The following is a 20235-nucleotide window of genomic DNA, read 5'->3' as shown; positions in this document are numbered from 1 at the left end:
TCCTTTAATGATGGAGTGAGACCCTGGGGACAGGGCTCCTTTAATGATGGAGTGAGACCCTGGGGACAGGGCTCCTTTAATGATGGAGTGAGTCCCAGGGGACAGGGCTCCTTTAATGATGGAGTGAGACCCTGGGGACAGGGCTCCTTTAATGATGGAGTGTGTCCCTGGGGACAGGCCCCTTTAATGATGGAGTGAGTCCCAGGGGACAGGGCTCCTTTAATGATGGAGTGTGTCCCCGGGGTCAGGGCCCCTTTAATGATGGAGTGTGTCCCTGGGGTCAGGGCCCCTTTAATGATGGAGTGAGACCCTGGGGACAGGCCCCTTTAATGAAGGAGTGAGTCCCTGGGGACAGGGCTCCTTTAATGATGGAGTGAGTCCCAGGGGACAGGACTCCTTTAATGATGGAGTGTGTCCCCGGGGTCAGGGCCCCTTTAATGATGGAGTGTGTCCCTGGGGTCAGGGCCCCTTTAATGATGGAGTGAGACCCTGGGGACAGGCCCCTTTAATGAAGGAGTGAGTCCCTGGGGACAGGCCCCTTTAATTATGGAGTGAGACCCTGGGGACAGGGCTCCTTTAATGATGGAGTGAGTCCCTGGGGACAGGGCTCCTTTAATGATGGAGTGAGACCCTGGGGACAGGGCTCCTTTAATGATGGAGTGAGTCCCAGGGGACAGGGCTCCTTTAATGATGGAGTGTGTCCCCGGGGTCAGGGCCCCTTTAATGATGGAGTGAGACCCTGGGGACAGGCCCCTTTAATGATGGAGTGAGTCCCTGGGGACAGGCTCCTTTAATGATGGAGTGTGTCCCCGGGGTCAGGGCTCCTTTAATGATGGAGTGAGACCCTGGGGACAGGCCCCTTTAATGATGGAGTGAGTCCCTGGGGACAGGCTCCTTTAATGATGGAGTGAGACCCTGGGGACAGGCTACTTTAATGATGGAGTGAGACCCTGGGGACAGGGCTCCTTTAATGATGGAGTGAGTCCCAGGGGACAGGGCTCCTTTAATGATGGAGTGAGACCCTGGGGACAGGCCCCTTTAATGATGGAGTGAGACCCTGGGGACAGGCTCCTTTAATGATGGAGTGTGTCCCCAGGGTCAGGGCCCCTTTAATGATGGAGTGAGTCCCTGGGGACAGGCCCCTTTAATGATGGAGTGAGTCCCTGGGGACAGGCCCCTTTAATGATGGAGTGAGACCCTGGGGACAGGGCTCCTTTAATGATGGAGTGAGACCCTGGGGACAGGGCTCCTTTAATGATGGAGTGAGTCCCTGGGGTCAGGGCCCTTTAATGACGATGTGAGACCCTGGGGGTCAGGGCCCTTTAATGGCGGAGATGAGACCCTGGGGGTCAGGGCCCTTTAATGGTGGAGATGAGACCCTGGGGGGTCAGGGCCCTTTAATGGCGGAGATGAGACCCCGGGGGTCAGGGCCCTTTAATGGCGGAGATGAGACCCCGGGGGTCAGGGCCCTTTAATGACGATGTGAGACCCTGGGGGTCAGGGCCCTTTAATGGCGGAGATGAGACCCTGGGGGTCAGGGCCCTTTAATGACGATGTGAGACCCTGGGGGTCAGGGCCCTTTAATGGCGGAGATGAGACCCTGGGGGTCAGGGCCCTTTAATGGCGGAGATGAGACCCTGGGGGTCAGGGCCCTTTAATGGCGGAGATGAGACCCCGGGGGTCAGGGCACTCTAATGATGATATGAGACCCCGGGGGTCAGGGCCCTCTAATGATGATATGAGACCCTGGGGTCAGGGCCCTTTAATGATGATATGAGACCCTGGGGTCAGGGCCCTTTAATGATGGAGTGAGTCCCTGGGGACAGGCTCCTTTAATGATGGAGTGTGTCCCTGGGGTCAGGGCCCCTTTAATGATGGAGTGAGACCCTGGGGACAGGCCCCTTTAATGATGGAGTGAGACCCTGGGGTCAGGCCCCTTTAATGATGGAGTGAGACCCTGGGGACAGGGCTCCTTTAATGATGGAGTGAGTCCCTGGGGACAGGGCTCCTTTAATGATGGAGTGAGACCCTGGGGACAGGCTCCTTTAATGATGGAGTGAGACCCTGGGGACAGGGCTCCTTTAATGATGGAGTGAGACCCTGGGGACAGGGCTCCTTTAATGATGGAGTGAGTCCCAGGGGACAGGGCTCCTTTAATGATGGAGTGAGACCCTGGGGACAGGGCTCCTTTAATGATGGAGTGTGTCCCTGGGGACAGGCCCCTTTAATGATGGAGTGAGTCCCAGGGGACAGGGCTCCTTTAATGATGGAGTGTGTCCCCGGGGTCAGGGCCCCTTTAATGATGGAGTGTGTCCCTGGGGTCAGGGCCCCTTTAATGATGGAGTGAGACCCTGGGGACAGGCCCCTTTAATGAAGGAGTGAGTCCCTGGGGACAGGGCTCCTTTAATGATGGAGTGAGTCCCAGGGGACAGGGCTCCTTTAATGATGGAGTGTGTCCCCGGGGTCAGGGCCCCTTTAATGATGGAGTGTGTCCCTGGGGTCAGGGCCCCTTTAATGATGGAGTGAGACCCTGGGGACAGGCCCCTTTAATGAAGGAGTGAGTCCCTGGGGACAGGCCCCTTTAATTATGGAGTGAGACCCTGGGGACAGGGCTCCTTTAATGATGGAGTGAGTCCCTGGGGACAGGGCTCCTTTAATGATGGAGTGAGTCCCAGGGGACAGGGCTCCTTTAATGATGGAGTGTGTCCCCGGGGTCAGGGCCCCTTTAATGATGGAGTGAGACCCTGGGGACAGGCCCCTTTAATGATGGAGTGAGTCCCTGGGGACAGGCTCCTTTAATGATGGAGTGTGTCCCCGGGGTCAGGGCTCCTTTAATGATGGAGTGAGACCCTGGGGACAGGCCCCTTTAATGATGGAGTGAGTCCCTGGGGACAGGCTCCTTTAATGATGGAGTGAGACCCTGGGGACAGGCTCCTTTAATGATGGAGTGAGACCCTGGGGACAGGGCTCCTTTAATGATGGAGTGAGTCCCAGGGGACAGGGCTCCTTTAATGATGGAGTGAGACCCTGGGGACAGGCCCCTTTAATGATGGAGTGAGACCCTGGGGACAGGCTCCTTTAATGATGGAGTGTGTCCCCAGGGTCAGGGCCCCTTTAATGATGGAGTGAGTCCCTGGGGACAGGCCCCTTTAATGATGGAGTGAGTCCCTGGGGACAGGCCCCTTTAATGATGGAGTGAGACCCTGGGGACAGGGCTCCTTTAATGATGGAGTGAGACCCTGGGGACAGGGCTCCTTTAATGATGGAGTGAGTCCCTGGGGTCAGGGCCCTTTAATGACGATGTGAGACCCTGGGGGTCAGGGCCCTTTAATGGCGGAGATGAGACCCTGGGGGTCAGGGCCCTTTAATGGTGGAGATGAGACCCTGGGGGGTCAGGGCCCTTTAATGGCGGAGATGAGACCCCGGGGGTCAGGGCCCTTTAATGGCGGAGATGAGACCCCGGGGGTCAGGGCCCTTTAATGACGATGTGAGACCCTGGGGGTCAGGGCCCTTTAATGGCGGAGATGAGACCCTGGGGGTCAGGGCCCTTTAATGACGATGTGAGACCCTGGGGGTCAGGGCCCTTCAATGGCGGAGATGAGACCCTGGGGGTCAGGGCCCTTTAATGGCGGAGATGAGACCCTGGGGGTCAGGGCCCTTTAATGGCGGAGATGAGACCCCGGGGGTCAGGGCCCTTTAATGGCAGAGATGAGACCCCGGGGGTCAGGGCCCTTTAATGACGATGTGAGACCCTGGGGTCAGGGCCCTCTAATGATGATATGAGACCCCGGGGTCAGGGCCCTCTAATGATGATATGAGACCCCGGGGGTCAGGGCCCTCTAATGATGATATGAGACCCTGGGGTCAGGGCCCTTTAATGATGATATGAGACCCTGGGGTCAGGGCCCTTTAATGATGGAGTGAGTCCCTGGGGACAGGCTCCTTTAATGATGGAGTGTGTCCCTGGGGTCAGGGCCCCTTTAATGATGGAGTGAGACCCTGGGGACAGGCCCCTTTAATGATGGAGTGAGACCCTGGGGTCAGGCCCCTTTAATGATGGAGTGAGACCCTGGGGACAGGGCTCCTTTAATGATGGAGTGAGTCCCTGGGGACAGGGCTCCTTTAATGATGGAGTGAGACCCTGGGGACAGGCTCCTTTAATGATGGAGTGAGACCCTGGGGACAGGGCTCCTTTAATGTTGGAGTGAGTCCCAGGGGACAGGGCTCCTTTAATGACGGAGTGTGTCCCCGGGGTCAGGGCCCCTTTAATGATGGAGTGAGACCCTGGGGACAGGCCCCTTTAATGATGGAGTGAGTCCCTGGGGACAGGCTCCTTTAATGATGGAGTGTGTCCCCGGGGTCAGGGCTCCTTTAATGATGGAGTGAGACCCTGGGGACAGGCCCCTTTAATGATGGAGTGAGTCCCTGGGGTCAGGGCCCTTTAATGATGGAGTGAGTCCCTGGGGACAGGCCCCTTTAATGATGGAGTGAGTCCCTGGGGACAGGCCCCTTTAATGATGGAGTGAGTCCCTGGGGACAGGCCCCTTTAATGATGGAGTGAGTCCCTGGGGACAGGCTCCTTTAATGATGGAGTGAGTCCCAGGGGACAGGGCTCCTTTAATGATGGAGTGAGACCCTGGGGACAGGGCTCCTTTAATGATGGAGTGAGACCCTGGGGACAGGGCTCCTTTAATGATGGAGTGAGTCCCAGGGGACAGGGCTCCTTTAATGATGGAGTGAGACCCTGGGGACAGGGCTCCTTTAATGATGGAGTGTGTCCCTGGGGACAGGCCCCTTTAATGATGGAGTGTGTCCCAGGGGACAGGGCTCCTTTAATGATGGAGTGTGTCCCCGGGGTCAGGGCCCCTTTAATGATGGAGTGTGTCCCTGGGGTCAGGGCCCCTTTAATGATGGAGTGAGACCCTGGGGACAGGCCCCTTTAATGAAGGAGTGAGTCCCTGGGGACAGGGCTCCTTTAATGATGGAGTGAGTCCCAGGGGACAGGGCTCCTTTAATGATGGAGTGTGTCCCCGGGGTCAGGGCCCCTTTAATGATGGAGTGTGTCCCTGGGGTCAGGGCCCCTTTAATGATGGAGTGAGACCCTGGGGACAGGCCCCTTTAATGAAGGAGTGAGTCCCTGGGGACAGGCCCCTTTAATTATGGAGTGAGACCCTGGGGACAGGGCTCCTTTAATGATGGAGTGAGTCCCTGGGGACAGGGCTCCTTTAATGATGGAGTGAGACCCTGGGGACAGGGCTCCTTTAATGATGGAGTGAGTCCCAGGGGACAGGGCTCCTTTAATGATGGAGTGTGTCCCCGGGGTCAGGGCCCCTTTAATGATGGAGTGAGACCCTGGGGACAGGCCCCTTTAATGATGGAGTGAGTCCCTGGGGACAGGCTCCTTTAATGATGGAGTGTGTCCCCGGGGTCAGGGCTCCTTTAATGATGGAGTGAGACCCTGGGGACAGGCCCCTTTAATGATGGAGTGAGTCCCTGGGGACAGGCTCCTTTAATGATGGAGTGAGACCCTGGGGACAGGCTCCTTTAATGATGGAGTGAGACCCTGGGGACAGGGCTCCTTTAATGATGGAGTGAGTCCCAGGGGACAGGGCTCCTTTAATGATGGAGTGAGACCCTGGGGACAGGCCCCTTTAATGATGGAGTGAGACCCTGGGGACAGGCTCCTTTAATGATGGAGTGTGTCCCCAGGGTCAGGGCCCCTTTAATGATGGAGTGAGTCCCTGGGGACAGGCCCCTTTAATGATGGAGTGAGTCCCTGGGGACAGGCCCCTTTAATGATGGAGTGAGACCCTGGGGACAGGGCTCCTTTAATGATGGAGTGAGACCCTGGGGACAGGGCTCCTTTAATGATGGAGTGAGTCCCTGGGGTCAGGGCCCTTTAATGACGATGTGAGACCCTGGGGGTCAGGGCCCTTTAATGGCGGAGAGACCCTGGGGGTCAGGGCCCTTTAATGGTGGAGATGAGACCCTGGGGGGTCAGGGCCCTTTAATGGCGGAGATGAGACCCCGGGGGTCAGGGCCCTTTAATGGCGGAGATGAGACCCCGGGGGTCAGGGCCCTTTAATGACGATGTGAGACCCTGGGGGTCAGGGCCCTTTAATGGCGGAGATGAGACCCTGGGGGTCAGGGCCCTTTAATGACGATGTGAGACCCTGGGGGTCAGGGCCCTTTAATGGCGGAGATGAGACCCTGGGGGTCAGGGCCCTTTAATGGCGGAGATGAGACCCTGGGGGTCAGGGCCCTTTAATGGCGGAGATGAGACCCCGGGGGTCAGGGCCCTTTAATGGCAGAGATGAGACCCCGGGGGTCAGGGCCCTTTAATGGCGGAGATGAGACCCTGGGGGTCAGGGCCCTTTAATGGCAGAGATGAGACCCCGGGGGTCAGGGCCCTTTAATGACGATGTGAGACCCTGGGGTCAGGGCCCTCTAATGATGATATGAGACCCCGGGGGTCAGGGCCCTCTAATGATGATATGAGACCCCGGGGGTCAGGGCCCTCTAATGATGATATGAGACCCCGGGGGTCAGGGCCCTCTAATGATGATATGAGACCCCGGGGGTCAGGGCCCTCTAATGATGATATGAGACCCCGGGGGTCAGGGCCCTCTAATGATGATATGAGACCCCGGGGGTCAGGGCCCTCTAATGATGATATGAGACCCCGGGGGTCAGGGCCCTTTAATGGCGGAGATGAGACAGCAGGGTGGGGGAGGAGGCGGGGGGGGGGCGGCGAGAGCCATTTTAACGCTGACGCGTGTCCGATTCCAGCTCTCTTCCGCTTCGAGACCAAAAACAAATACGTAATCAAGAACAGCATGGGCCAGAAGATCTACAGCGCCAAGGAAAAGAGCGACTGCTGCACTCGCAACTGCTGCGGCTCCCTCCGCTACTTCGACATGAAGCTGATGGACAACTCGGACAGGGAGGTCATCCACCTGGTGCGGCCCTTCAAGTGCGTCAGCTGCTGGTTTCCCTGCTGCCTCCAGGAGGTGGGTGCGACGCAAATGGGCCTAGGCCTCGAAGAGGCCCTCTGCGGTAGTAAACGGTCAACCCGTTGGCCTGAAATCACAAGCACTTGGGGGGGTGGGGGGTGGGGGGGGGGGCGGGCGGGAGGGGTAGTTTCTCTTTATTGCAGCGCCGCCACTGGCGGGAGGCTGCGATTACAGCGTGACATGTTTACATAGGCACTTACCAAGGAAACGGCCCCTCAGGTCCATCCAGCCCGTCCCACACAATTGTGGTACCTTGTGCGTCACAAAATATACACCCCCCCCCCCCCCCCCCCCCCCGCCCCCACCCTACCCGAATCTACGTGATTTCCTGGGAGAGACGAGAAACCAGATTACGAAACCCAAGCCAATTTGGGCGGGAAAAAATCTGGGAAATTCCTTTCTGACCCCCCGCCCCCCCCCCGAAGTGTTCGAAACCAGTCCACGAGATCCGAATGGCCCTGATAAATTCTACGCAGTTCCCATTGTAAATGGCCATTTCTAATGAAAATATATCAAGTAAGGATAGAATATAGGACTTTAAAATGGGGACTGATTTACGGCTGCACGTGCTGGTCCAATTACTCCCCTCCCCCCCCTGCCCTCTGACCCCATTTCACCTGATGACTACACTTGGGTCTTGACCCTGCCACCCCACGAGAGATTGACGAGTGATTTGCTAATTATGGGCGCGCACTTCCTTATTTGGGCGCCTCCATTCCGTCCTGCCTCCGGGTCGCGTCTCATCGAGTTACATTGAAACTACAGCACAGAAACAGGCCATTCGGCCCAACTGGTCTATCCCGGTGTTTTATGCTCCACACGAGCCTCCTCCCTCCCTACTTCATCTCACCCTATCAGCATATCCTTCTATTCCTTTCTCCCTCATGTGTTTATCGAGCTTCCTCTTAAATGTATCTACACTATTCGCCTCAACTACTCCTTGTGGGAGCGAGTTCCACATTCTCACCACTCTCTGGGTAAAGAAGTTTCTCCTGAATTCCCAATTTGGATTTATTAGCGACTATCTTATATTGAGGACCTCTAGTTTTGGACTCCCCCACAAGTGGAAACATCTTCTCTACATCTCCCCTATCGAACCCTTTCATAATCTTAAAGACCTCTATCAGGTCGCCCCTCTGCCTTCTCTTTTCTAGAGAAAAGAGCCCCAGCCTGTTCAGCCTTTCCTGATGAGGATATCCTCTCAGTTCTGGTATCATCCTTGAACAATCTCCAATGCCTCTATGTTCTTTCTATAATATGGGGACCAGAACTGTGCGCAATACTTCAAGTGCGGTCTAACTAAGGTTCTATACAAGTTCTCTCGGTAGTTTTCCCATTAGAATGCTACCTGTCACGGCGTCACGCCTGCAGTTGTGCACCCCTACCACTAGATGGAGCTCAGTCTGCTCTAAAAGCTGCGGCACTGTTGCACTCCGAGGGGAAACTCGCTCTATCCTGACTTTCTCTGAGCAATGCCATGGGAGATCGACCAGTAAACAATAAAGACGCCCTTAAGGTGTCAGCCTTGTCTTAGTTGGTAGCCCTCTTGCCTCTGAGTCAGAAGGTTGTAGGAGCAAGTCATTGTCCATCTGGGTGTATAAATACTCATAGTTATTCTCTGGTATTGCAAAAACAAGGCTCGAGTACAGAACAAGGGGGCATAACCTTAAAATTAGAGCTAGGCCGTTCAGGGGGTGATGTCAGGAAGCACTTCTTCACACAAAGGGGAGTGGAACTCTGGAACTCTCTCCCTCAAAAAGCTATCGAGGCTGGGGTCAATTGAAAATTTCAGAACTGAGATTGATCGATTTTTGTTGGGTGAGGGTATTAAGGGTTAGGGAACCACGGCGGGTAAATGGAGTTAAGATACAAATCAGCCCATGATCTAATTGAATGGCGGAACAGGCTCGAGGGGCTGAATGGCCTCCTCCTGTTCCTATGTCCCTATTCCTTGCTGAGAACATGCCTGGATTGGTTAGTGGTCCGCAGACCCGATGGATATCCTACTAGTAAGTATATAGACATATAACTAACTTGCACTTCCCGTCGATATTAATAAAGCCAACAAGTTGATTGATTGCTGGCGCCTGAACCTATATCATTTGGATTAATCTATTCGGTTGATCTAACAGGTGGCGGCCCGGTAACTGTAATAATTAAGTGCTGGACAGCGGTACTTTAAATACTGCTGGTTACCATTCGTGAACGTTGGAGCAGTTTGGGCTTTCTTGTTAAAGAATGCACTGACCTCCCCTTAACCCCACTTGTCCTCCTGGTACCTGAATAGACCTCAGACTGAAAGGGACTTTGGCTCACTGACAGGTACGGAGACATCGAGGCCTCAATGGCACACATGCGTTAACTTACCGGCCCACAGCCTTGCTCACCCTCCCCCATCTCCATTGACATCAGGGGTCGCCAACTCTGTTCGCACGCATTCCTGGAGGTTTCATCACATGACCTCCAACCGTCCCGCCGCCTCACCCTTCCGCCATTGGTCACCTGACATGTCCATCCTCGCGGAGCCCCGCCTTCCCACACCGGTTGGAGGGCGGACAGGCTCTACCCCAATTGGATAATTCTTGACTGTCAATCAAACAGCCTTTCCCCTCCCCCCCCCCTCCAAAAACCAAAAGTGTTTCAAAGAAAAAGAGAAAAAACACAATTTTTTACATAAAATTACATCGAATTTACAGCACAGAAACAGGCCATTCAGCCCAACTGGTCTATCCCGGTGTTTATGCTCCACACGAGCCTCCTCCCTCCCTACTTCATCTCACCCTATCAGCATATCCTTCTATTCCTTTCTCCCTCATGTGTTTATCCAGCTTCCCCTTAAATACATCTACACTATTCACCTCAACTACTCCTTGTGGGAGCAAGTTCCACATTCTCACCGCTCTGTGGGTAAAGAAATTTCTCCTGAATTCCCTATTGGATTTATTAGTGACTGTCTTATATTTATGACCCCGCATTTGGTCTCCACCGACAAGTTCTCTAGGTGGGTATAACCTCTCAGGAATTTTGTTTAATGCAGCTATGATTTTTTCTCCCGGGTATTTTGCTGGCAGCAGTATCCTGGCGATTAATCGTCAATTCCTGGAAGGTTTAGAAATAACCTTTTTGTTTTATTCGTTCATGGGATGTGGGCGTCGCTGGCGAGGCCGGCATCTATTGCCCATCCCTAATCGCCCTTGAGAAGGTGGTGGTGAGCCGCCGCCTTCTTGAACCGCTGCAGTCCGTGTGGTGAAGGTTCTCCCACAGTGCTGTTAGGAAGGGAGTTCCAGGATTTTGACCCAGCGTCGATGAAGGAACGGCCGATATATTTCCAAGTCGGGACGGTGTGCGACTTGGAGGGGAACGTGCAGGTGGTGTTCATTCCCATGCGCCTGCTGCTCTTGTCCTTCTAGGTGGTAGAGGTCGCGGGTTTGGGAGGTGCTGTCGAAGGAGCTGGGCTAAAAATGGTGACCAGATAACACTCACTGCAAATGGGCACAGGACGGTGCCGTCTCCAGGATCTGGGAACTGGTTCTAAACAGATTTCCCTTCACCTCCCCCACCAATTCCTTTCCTTCTCTACTTTCCAGCCACAGCCAAACCTGGTTGAAATTAATGCCAGACAACCCGCCATCTCATTCCTTCTGAGACGGCTGCGAGGTGGGGCGTCTGGGTGACTCAGCAGCAGCAGCAGCCTTGGAACTGGGTGTGGGGCTGAATCCAGGGCCTGGATTGTAGGCTGAGACATTTGAGTCACGCCTCAGCACCCCTGAGGGGTGTTAGTTTTAGTCAGAGGCGCACGGATCGGGAGCAGTGGACACATGTTTGCAGCTGCAGGGCCTTCGTGCGCTGTTCATTGTTTTTTAAACAAGAACGCTTCCCCTCTCAGAATCGGAGAGTCGTGGAAAGTTACAGCACAGAAGGAGGCCGTTCGGCCCATCGTGTCCGCCCCCCCGGTGCGCATCCATTTTCAAATGAGTTGAGGGTCTCTGCCTCTACCACCCTCTCAGGCAGCGAGTTCCAGACCCCCACCGCCCTCTGGGTGAAAAAAAATTTCTCCTCAGCTCCCCTCTAATCCTTCTACCAACTACTTTAAATCTATGCCCCCTGGTCACTGACCCCTCTGCTAAGGGAAATAGGTCCTTCCTGTCCACTCTATCTCGGCCCTTCATAATTTTATACACCTCAATTAAATCACCCCTCAGCCTCCTCTGTTCCAAAGAAAACAACCCCAGCCTTTCCAATCTTTCCTCATAGTTAAAATTCTCCAGTCCTGGCAACATCCTCGTAAATCTCCTCTGCACCCTCTCCAGTGCAGTCACATCCTCCCTGTAATGTGGTGACCAGAACTGTACGCAGTACTCAAGCTGTGGCCCAACCAATGTTTTATACAGTTCCGGCATAACCTCCCTGACTCTGAGGAGCCACTATCGACCGTCCAGTACCTTACTCAAGTAAATCAGGTTTGGTGGTGTTGGTTGAGGGATAAAGCAGATTCAACAGTAACTTTCAAAAGGGAATTCGATAAAAGACTTGAAAAGGGAAAAATTTGCAGGGCTGTGGGGAACGAGCGGGTCGGGGGGGGGAGGGAGCGCGACTAATTGGATAGCTCTTTCAAAGAGCCGGCCCAGGCACGATGGGCCGAGTGGCCTTTTCCCGCGGTTACACGATGCTCCGACTCTTCTTACAATGGTGACCGTGCGACCTTTTACGCCCGCCTGAGAGGGCAGACGGGGGCCCTCGGTTTAACGTTGAGCCCGTCCGCCTGTCCAGGTGGACGTTAAAAATCCCACGGCGCTGTTCGAGAAGAAGAGGGGCCAATTTTCGTTTGTGTGACCCTGGAGGGCGCCGGCGGGGCTATTCGACTACGGGGGGCATCGCAAACGACCTCGATTGCAGCGAACCCACCCCCCACCCCCCCCCCCCCCGGCCCTGCCCATTTCCCCTCCCCCGCCACCACCACCAACCCAGGGGGTCCCGAGGTCGATTGCACTGCCTGCGGGCCGGGCAGGGGGGGTTGGCTAAACCGAAGCCTTTCGGACACTGACGGTTCTCGGCACTGCGGTTGCCTCTTTCTCTCCCGCAGCTCGAGGTGCAGTCACCGCCCGGGACCACCATCGGCTACGTCAAGCAGACCTGGCACCCGTGCCTGCCCAAGTTCTCCGTCCAGAACGTGGAGAGGGAGACGGTCCTGAGGATCGTGGGGCCCTGCTTCGCCTGCACCTGCTGCGGGGACATCAACTTCGAGGTAACCCCGGAGCGTCGGGAGCGCTGGGAGGGCCGGGAGCGTCGGGGAGGGGGGACGCGGGGGCGGGCCGGGAGCTGAACCGTGCGCACAGCAAGATCCCACAAACAGCAACCTGATAAATGACCAGATCATCTCTTTTTGGTGTTGGTTGATTGATAAACATTGGCCCCAGGACACCGGAGAGAACTCCCCTCTGCTCTTTTTCCAATAGCGGCCCCTGGGATCTTTTACGTCCACCTGAGAGGGGCAGACGGGGCCCTCGGTTTAACGTCTCATCCAAAAAAAATCGGCACCTCCGACAGTGCAGCGCTCCCTCGGTGCCTGGATTTGGCCTCGTCTTCCCTCTCAGGCGGATGCATAGGATCCCATGGCCACAATTAAACACTCTCTTGTGCTCATTTCCTCCATATCGCACATGGAAGCTCAGTGAGCAATGGTGTCACTCTCGATGACCCTGTCCTGGCCCTCCGACCTTGCTCTGATCCCAGATGTCAAGAGCAGCACAGATTTTGGACGAGTCCGGACCAGGAGGGGTTTTCCTGTACTGATTCTCCTGCTCGAGCTGCAGGCGGTCACCCAATTCGGCCCCTCTGCTTCGCCTTCCCCAGCGTGAACACCTTCCAGGACATGTCCTCCAGAAACCGAGGCCCTCCTTACATTGGTAGTGGAGATTATCGGGCTGCTCCTCGAAATCTGCCTTCCGAGGCTCAATGAACACAGTTACAGTGAGGGGTGTGGGGTATATCAGAGTGTTACAGTGAGGGGTGTGGGGTATATCAGAGTGTTACAGTGAGGGGTGTGGGGTATATCAGAGTGTTACAGTGAGGGGTGTGGGGTATATCAGAGAGTGTTACAGTGAGGGGTGTGGGGTATATCAGAGAGTGTTACAGTGAGGGGTGTGGGGTATATCAGAGTGTTACAGTGAGGGGTGTGGGGTATATCAGAGTGTTACAGTGAGGGGTGTGGGGTATATCAGAGTGTTACAGTGAGGGGTGTGGGGTATATCAGAGAGAGTTACAGTGAGGGGTGTGGGGTATATCAGAGAGTGTTACAGTGAGGGGTGTGGGGTATATCAGAGAGAGTTACAGTGAGGGGTGTGGGGTATATCAGAGAGTGTTACAGTGAGGGGTGTGGGGTATATCAGAGTGTTACAGTGAGGGGTGTGGGGTATATCAGAGAGTGTTACAGTGAGGGGTGTGGGATATATCAGAGTGTTACAGTGAGGGGTGTGGGGTATATCAGAGAGTGTTACAGTGAGGGGTGTGGGGTATATCAGAGAGTGTTACAGTGAGGGGTGTGGGGTATATCAGAGAGTGTTACAGTGAGGGGTGTAGGGTATATCAGAGAGTGTTACAGTGAGGGGTGTGGGGTATATCAGAGTGTGTTACAGTGAGGGGTGTGGGGTATATCAGAGAGTGTTACAGTGAGGGGTGTGGGGTATATCAGAGAGTGTTACAGTGAGGGGTGTGGGGTATATCAGAGAGTGTTACAGTGAGGGGTGTGGGGTATATCAGAGTGTGTTACAGTGAGGGGTGTGGGGTATATCAGAGAGTGTTACAGTGAGGGGTGTGGGGTATATCAGAGAGTGTTACAGTGAGGGGTGTGGGGTATATCAGAGAGTGTTACAGTGAGGGGTGTGGGGTATATCAGAGAGTGTTACAGTGAGGGGTGTGGGGTATATCAGAGAGTGTTACAGTGAGGGGTGTGGGGTATATCAGAGTGTTACAGTGAGGGGCATGGGGTATATCAGAGAGTGTTACAGTGAGGGGTGTGGGGTATATCAGAGAGTGTTACAGTGAGGGGTGTGGGGTATATCAGAGAGTGTTACAGTGAGGGGTGTGGGGTATATCAGAGAGTGTTACAGTGAGGTGTGTGGGGTATATCAGAGAGTGTTACAGTGAGGGGTGTGGGGTATATCAGAGAGTGTTACAGTAAGGGGTGTGGGGTATATCAGAGAGTGTTACAGTGAGGGGTGTGGGGTATATCAGAGAGTGTTACAGTGAGGTGTGTGGGGTATATCAGAGAGTGTTACAGTGAGGGGTGTGGGGTATATCAGAGAGTGTTACAGTGAGGGGTGTGGGGTATATCAGAGAGTGTTACAGTAAGGGGTGTGGGGTATATCAGAGAGTGTTACAGTGAGGGGTGTGGGGTATATCAGAGAGTGTTACAGTAAGGGGTGTGGGGTATATCAGAGAGTGTTACAGTGAGGGGTGTGGGGTATATCAGGGAATGTTACAGTGAGGGGTGTGGGGTATATCAGAGTGTGTTACAGTGAGGGGTGTGGGGTCTATCAGAGAGTGTTACAGTGAGGGGTGTGGGGTATATCAGTGTGTTACAGTGAGGGGTGTGGGGTATATCAGAGAGTGTTACAGTGAGGGGTGTGGGGTATATCAGAGTGTGTTACATTGAGGGGTGTGGGGTCTATCAGGGAGTGTTACAGTGAGGGGTGTGGGGTATATCAGAGTGTTACAGTGAGGGGTATGGGGTATATCAGAGAGTGTTACAGTGAGGGGTGTGGGGTATATCAGAGATTGTTACAGTGAGGGGTGTGGGGTATATCAGAGAGTGTTACAGTGAGGGGTGTGGGGTATATCAGAGAGTGTTACAGTAAGGGGTGTGGGGTATATCAGAGAGTGTTACAGTAAGGGGTGTGGGGTATATCAGAGAGTGTTACAGTGAGGGGTGTGGGGTATATCAGAGAGTGTTACAGTGAGGTGTGTGGGGTATATCAGAGAGTGTTACAGTGAGGGGTGTGGGGTATATCAGAGAGTGTTACAGTGAGGGGTGTGGGGTATATCAGAGAGTGTTACAGTAAGGGGTGTGGGGTATATCAGAGAGTGTTACAGTGAGGGGTGTGGGGTATATCAGAGAGTGTTACAGTAAGGGGTGTGGGGTATATCAGAGAGTGTTACAGTGAGGGGTGTGGGGTATATCAGGGAATGTTACAGTGAGGGGTGTGGGGTATATCAGAGTGTGTTACAGTGAGGGGTGTGGGGTCTATCAGAGAGTGTTACAGTGAGGGGTGTGGGGTATATCAGTGTGTTACAGTGAGGGGTGTGGGGTATATCAGAGAGTGTTACAGTGAGGGGTGTGGGGTATATCAGAGTGTGTTACATTGAGGGGTGTGGGGTCTATCAGGGAGTGTTACAGTGAGGGGTGTGGGGTATATCAGAGTGTTACAGTGAGGGGTATGGGGTATATCAGAGAGTGTTACAGTGAGGGGTGTGGGGTATATCAGAGATTGTTACAGTGAGGGGTGTGGGGTATATCAGAGAGTGTTACAGTGAGGGGTGTGGGGTATATCAGAGTGTTACAGTGAGGGGTGTGGGGTATATCAGAGAGTGTTACAGTGAGGGGTGTGGGGTATATCAGAGTGTTACAATGAGGGGTGTGGGGTATATCAGAGAGTGTTACAGTGAGGGGTGTGGGGTATATCAGGGAGTAATACAGTGAGGGGTGTGGGGTATATCAGAGAGTGTTACAGTGAGGGGTGTGGGGTATATCAGAGTGTTACATTGAGGGGTGTGGGGTATATCAGACAGTGTTACAGTGAGGGGTGTGGGGTATATCAGAGAGTGTTACAGTGAGGGGTGTGGGGTATATCAGAGAGTGTTACAGTGAGGGGTGTGGGGTATATCAGAGTGTTACAGTGAGGGGTGTGGGGTATATCAGAGTGTTACAGTGAGGGGTGTGGGGTATATCAGAGAGTGTTACAGTGAGGGGTGTGGGGTACATCAGAGTGTTACATTGAGGGGTGTGGGGTATATCAGAGAGTGTTACAGTGAGGGGTGTGGGGTATATCAGAGAGTGTTACAGTGAGGGGTGTGGGGTATATCAGAGTGTGTTACAGTGAGGGGTGTGGGGTATATCAGAGAGTGTTACAGTGAGGGGTGTGGGGTATATCAGAGAGTGTTACAGTGAGGGGTGTGGGGTATATCAGAGTGTTACAATGAGGGGTGTGGGGTATATCAGAGTGTTACAGTGAGGGGTGTGGGGTATATCTGGGAGTGTTACAGTGAGGGGTGTGGGGTATATCAGAGTGTTACAGTGAGGGGTGTGGGGTATATCAGAGTGTTACAGTGAGGGGTGTGGGGTATATCTGGGAGTGTTACAGTGAGGGGTGTGGGGTATATCAGAGAGCGTTACAGTGAGGGGTGTGGGGTATATCAGAGAGTGTTACAGTGTGGGGTGTGGGGTATATCAGAGAGTGTTACAATGAGGGGTGTGGGGTATATCAGAGTGTTACAGTGAGGGGTGTGGGGTATATCAGAGAGTGTTACAGTGAGGGGTGTGGGGTATATCAGAGTGTTACAATGAGGGTTGTGGGGTATATCAGAGTGTTACAGTGAGGGGTGTGGGGTATATCAGAGTGTTACAATGAGGGGTGTGGGGTATATCAGAGTGTTACAGTGAGGGGTGTGGGGTATATCAGAGAGTGTTACAGTGAGGGGTGTGGGGTATATCAGAGTGTTACAATGAGGGGTGTGGGGTATATCAGAGAGTGTTACAGTGAGGGGTGTGGGGTATATCCGAGAGTGTTACAGTGAGGGGTGTGGGGTATATCAGAGTGTTACAGTGAGGGGTGTGGGGTATATCAGAGTGTTACAGTGAGGGGTGTGGTGTATATCAGAGAGTGTTACAGTGAGGGGTGTGGGGTATATTGGAGTGTTACAGTGAGGGGTGTGGGGTATATCAGAGAGTGTTACAGTGAGGGGTGTGGGGTATATCAGAGTGTTACAGTGAGGGGTGTGGGGTATATCAGAGTGTTACAGTGAGGGGTGTGGGGTATATCAGGGAATGTTACAGTGAGGGGTGTGGGGTATATCAGAGTGTGTTACAGTGAGGGGTGTGGGGTCTATCAGAGAGTGTTACAGTGAGGGGTGTGGGGTATATCAGTGTGTTACAGTGAGGGGTGTGGGGTCTATCAGAGAGTGTTACAGTGAGGGGTGTGGGGTATATCAGAGAGTGTTACATTGAGGGGTGTGGGGTCTATCAAGGAGTGTTACAGTGAGGGGTGTGGGGTATATCAGAGTGTGTTACATTGAGGGGTGTGGGGTCTATCAGGGAGTGTTACAGTGAGGGGTGTGGGGTATATCAGAGGGTGTTACAGTGAGGGGTGTGGGGTATATCAGAGTGTTACAGTGAGGGGTGTGGGGTATATCAGAGAGTGTTACAGTGAGGGGTGTGGGGTATATCAGAGTGTTACAGTGAGGGGTGTGGGGTATATCAGAGAGTGTTACAGTGAGGGGTGTGGGGTATATCAGAGTGTGTTACAGTGAGAGGTGTGGGGTATATCAGAGAGTGTTACAGTGAGGGGTGTGGGGTATATCAGAGAGTGTTACAGTGAGGGGTGTGGGGTATATCAGAGTGTGTTACAGTGAGGGGTGTGGGGTATATCAGAGAGTGTTACAGTGAGGGGTGTGGGGTATATCAGAGAGTGTTACAGTGAGGGGTGTGGGGTATATCAGAGTGTTACAATGAGGGGTGTGGGGTATATCAGAGTGTTACAGTGAGGGGTGTGGGGTATATCAGAGTGTTACAGTGAGGGGTGTGGGGTATATCTGGGAGTGTTACAGTGAGGGGTGTGGGGTATATCAGAGTGTTACAGTGAGGGGTGTGGGGTATATCAGAGTGTTACAGTGAGGGGTGTGGGGTATATCTGGGAGTGTTACAGTGAGGGGTGTGGGGTATATCAGAGAGCGTTACAGTGAGGGGTGTGGGGTATATCAGAGAGTGTTACAGTGTGGGGTGTGGGGTATATCAGAGAGTGTTACAATGAGGGGTGTGGGGTATATCAGAGTGTTACAGTGAGGGGTGTGGGGTATATCAGAGAGTGTTACAGTGAGGGGTGTGGGGTATATCAGAGTGTTACAATGAGGGTTGTGGGGTATATCAGAGTGTTACAGTGAGGGGTGTGGGGTATATCAGAGTGTTACAATGAGGGGTGTGGGGTATATCAGAGTGTTACAGTGAGGGGTGTGGGGTATATCAGAGAGTGTTACAGTGAGGGGTGTGGGGTATATCAGAGTGTTACAATGAGGGGTGTGGGGTATATCAGAGAGTGTTACAGTGAGGGGTGTGGGGTATATCCGAGAGTGTTACAGTGAGGGGTGTGGGGTATATCAGAGTGTTACAGTGAGGGGTGTGGGGTATATCAGAGTGTTACAGTGAGGGGTGTGGTGTATATCAGAGAGTGTTACAGTGAGGGGTGTGGGGTATATCAGAGTGTTACAGTGAGGGGTGTGGGGTATATCAGAGAGTGTTACAGTGAGGGGTGTGGGGTATATCAGAGTGTTACAGTGAGGGGTGTGGGGTATATCAGAGTGTTACAGTGAGGGGTGTGGGGTATATCAGAGGGTGTTACAGTGAGGGGTGTGGGGTATATCAGAGTGTTACAGTGAGGGGTGTGGGGTATATCAGAGAGTGTTACAGTGAGGGGTGTGGGGTATATCAGAGAGTGTTACAGTGAGGGGTGTGGGGTCTATCAGAGAGTGTTACAGTGAGGGGTGTGGGGTATATCAGTGTGTTACAGTGAGGGGTGTGGGGTATATCAGAGAGAGTTACAGTGAGGGGTGTGGGGTATATCAGAGAGTGTTACATTGAGGGGTGTGGGGTCTATCAGGGAGTGTTACAGTGAGGGGTGTGGGGTATATCAGAGTGTGTTACATTGAGGGGTGTGGGGTCTATCAGGGAGTGTTACAGTGAGGGGTGTGGGGTATATCAGAGTGTTACAGTGAGGGGTGTGGGGTATATCAGAGAGTGTTACAGTGAGGGGTGTGGGGTATATCAGAGTGTGTTACATTGAGGGGTGTGGGGTCTATCAGGGAGTGTTACAGTGAGGGGTGTGGGGTATATCAGAGTGTGTTACATTGAGGGGTGTGGGGTCTATCAGAGAGTGTTACAGTGAGGGGTGTGGGGTATATCAGAGAGTGTTACAGTGAGGGGTGTGGGGTATATCAGAGATTGTTACAGTGAGGGGTGTGGGGTATATCAGAGATTGTTACAGTGAGGGGTGTGGGGTATATCAGTGAATGTTACAGTGAGGGGTGTGGGGTATATCAGAGAGTGTTACAGTGAGGGGTGTGGGGTATATCAGAGTGTGTTACATTGAGGGGTGTGGGGTCTATCAGGGAGTGTTACAGTGAGGGGTGTGGGGTATATCAGAGTGTTACAGTGAGGGGTATGGGGTATATCAGAGAGTGTTACAGTGAGGGGTGTGGGGTATATCAGAGATTGTTACAGTGAGGGGTGTGGGGTATATCAGAGAGTGTTACAGTGAGGGGTGTGGGGTATATCAGAGAGTGTTACAGTAAGGGGTGTGGGGTATATCAGAGAGTGTTACAGTAAGGGGTGTGGGGTATATCAGAGAGTGTTACAGTGAGGGGTGTGGGGTATATCAGAGAGTGTTACAGTGAGGTGTGTGGGGTATATCAGAGAGTGTTACAGTGAGGGGTGTGGGGTATATCAGAGAGTGTTACAGTGAGGGGTGTGGGGTATATCAGAGAGTGTTACAGTAAGGGGTGTGGGGTATATCAGAGAGTGTTACAGTGAGGGGTGTGGGGTATATCAGAGAGTGTTACAGTAAGGGGTGTGGGGTATATCAGAGAGTGTTACAGTGAGGGGTGTGGGGTATATCAGGGAATGTTACAGTGAGGGGTGTGGGGTATATCAGAGTGTGTTACAGTGAGGGGTGTGGTGTCTATCAGAGAGTGTTACAGTGAGGGGTGTGGGGTATATCAGTGTGTTACAGTGAGGGGTGTGGGGTATATCAGAGAGTGTTACAGTGAGGGGTGTGGGGTATATCAGAGTGTGTTACATTGAGGGGTGTGGGGTCTATCAGGGAGTGTTACAGTGAGGGGTGTGGCGTATATCAGAGTGTTACAGTGAGGGGTATGGGGTATATCAGAGAGTGTTACAGTGAGGGGTGTGGGGTATATCAGAGATTGTTACAGTGAGGGGTGTGGGGTATATCAGAGA

General features: G+C 53.3%; 1 protein-coding gene across 1 annotated transcript in view; it reads left to right on the top strand.

Moving 5' to 3' along the window:
* LOC137302167 (phospholipid scramblase 2-like) overlaps positions 1 to 20235 on the top strand; it is a 71388-nt gene that overhangs the window by 36148 nt on the left and 15005 nt on the right. Inside the window, exons 5-6 of the mRNA XM_067971832.1 lie at positions 6790 to 7010; positions 12097 to 12258. Coding sequence (XP_067827933.1) covers positions 6790 to 7010; positions 12097 to 12258 — 383 coding nt within the window. The remainder of the gene's footprint in view (positions 1 to 6789; positions 7011 to 12096; positions 12259 to 20235) is intronic.

This window comes from Heptranchias perlo, chromosome 35 (assembly GCF_035084215.1).
Source record: "Heptranchias perlo isolate sHepPer1 chromosome 35, sHepPer1.hap1, whole genome shotgun sequence".
NCBI lineage: Eukaryota > Metazoa > Chordata > Chondrichthyes > Hexanchiformes > Hexanchidae > Heptranchias > Heptranchias perlo.
Note: the sequence above shows the minus strand (reverse complement) of the source record. Positions and strands in the feature narration are given on the sequence as shown.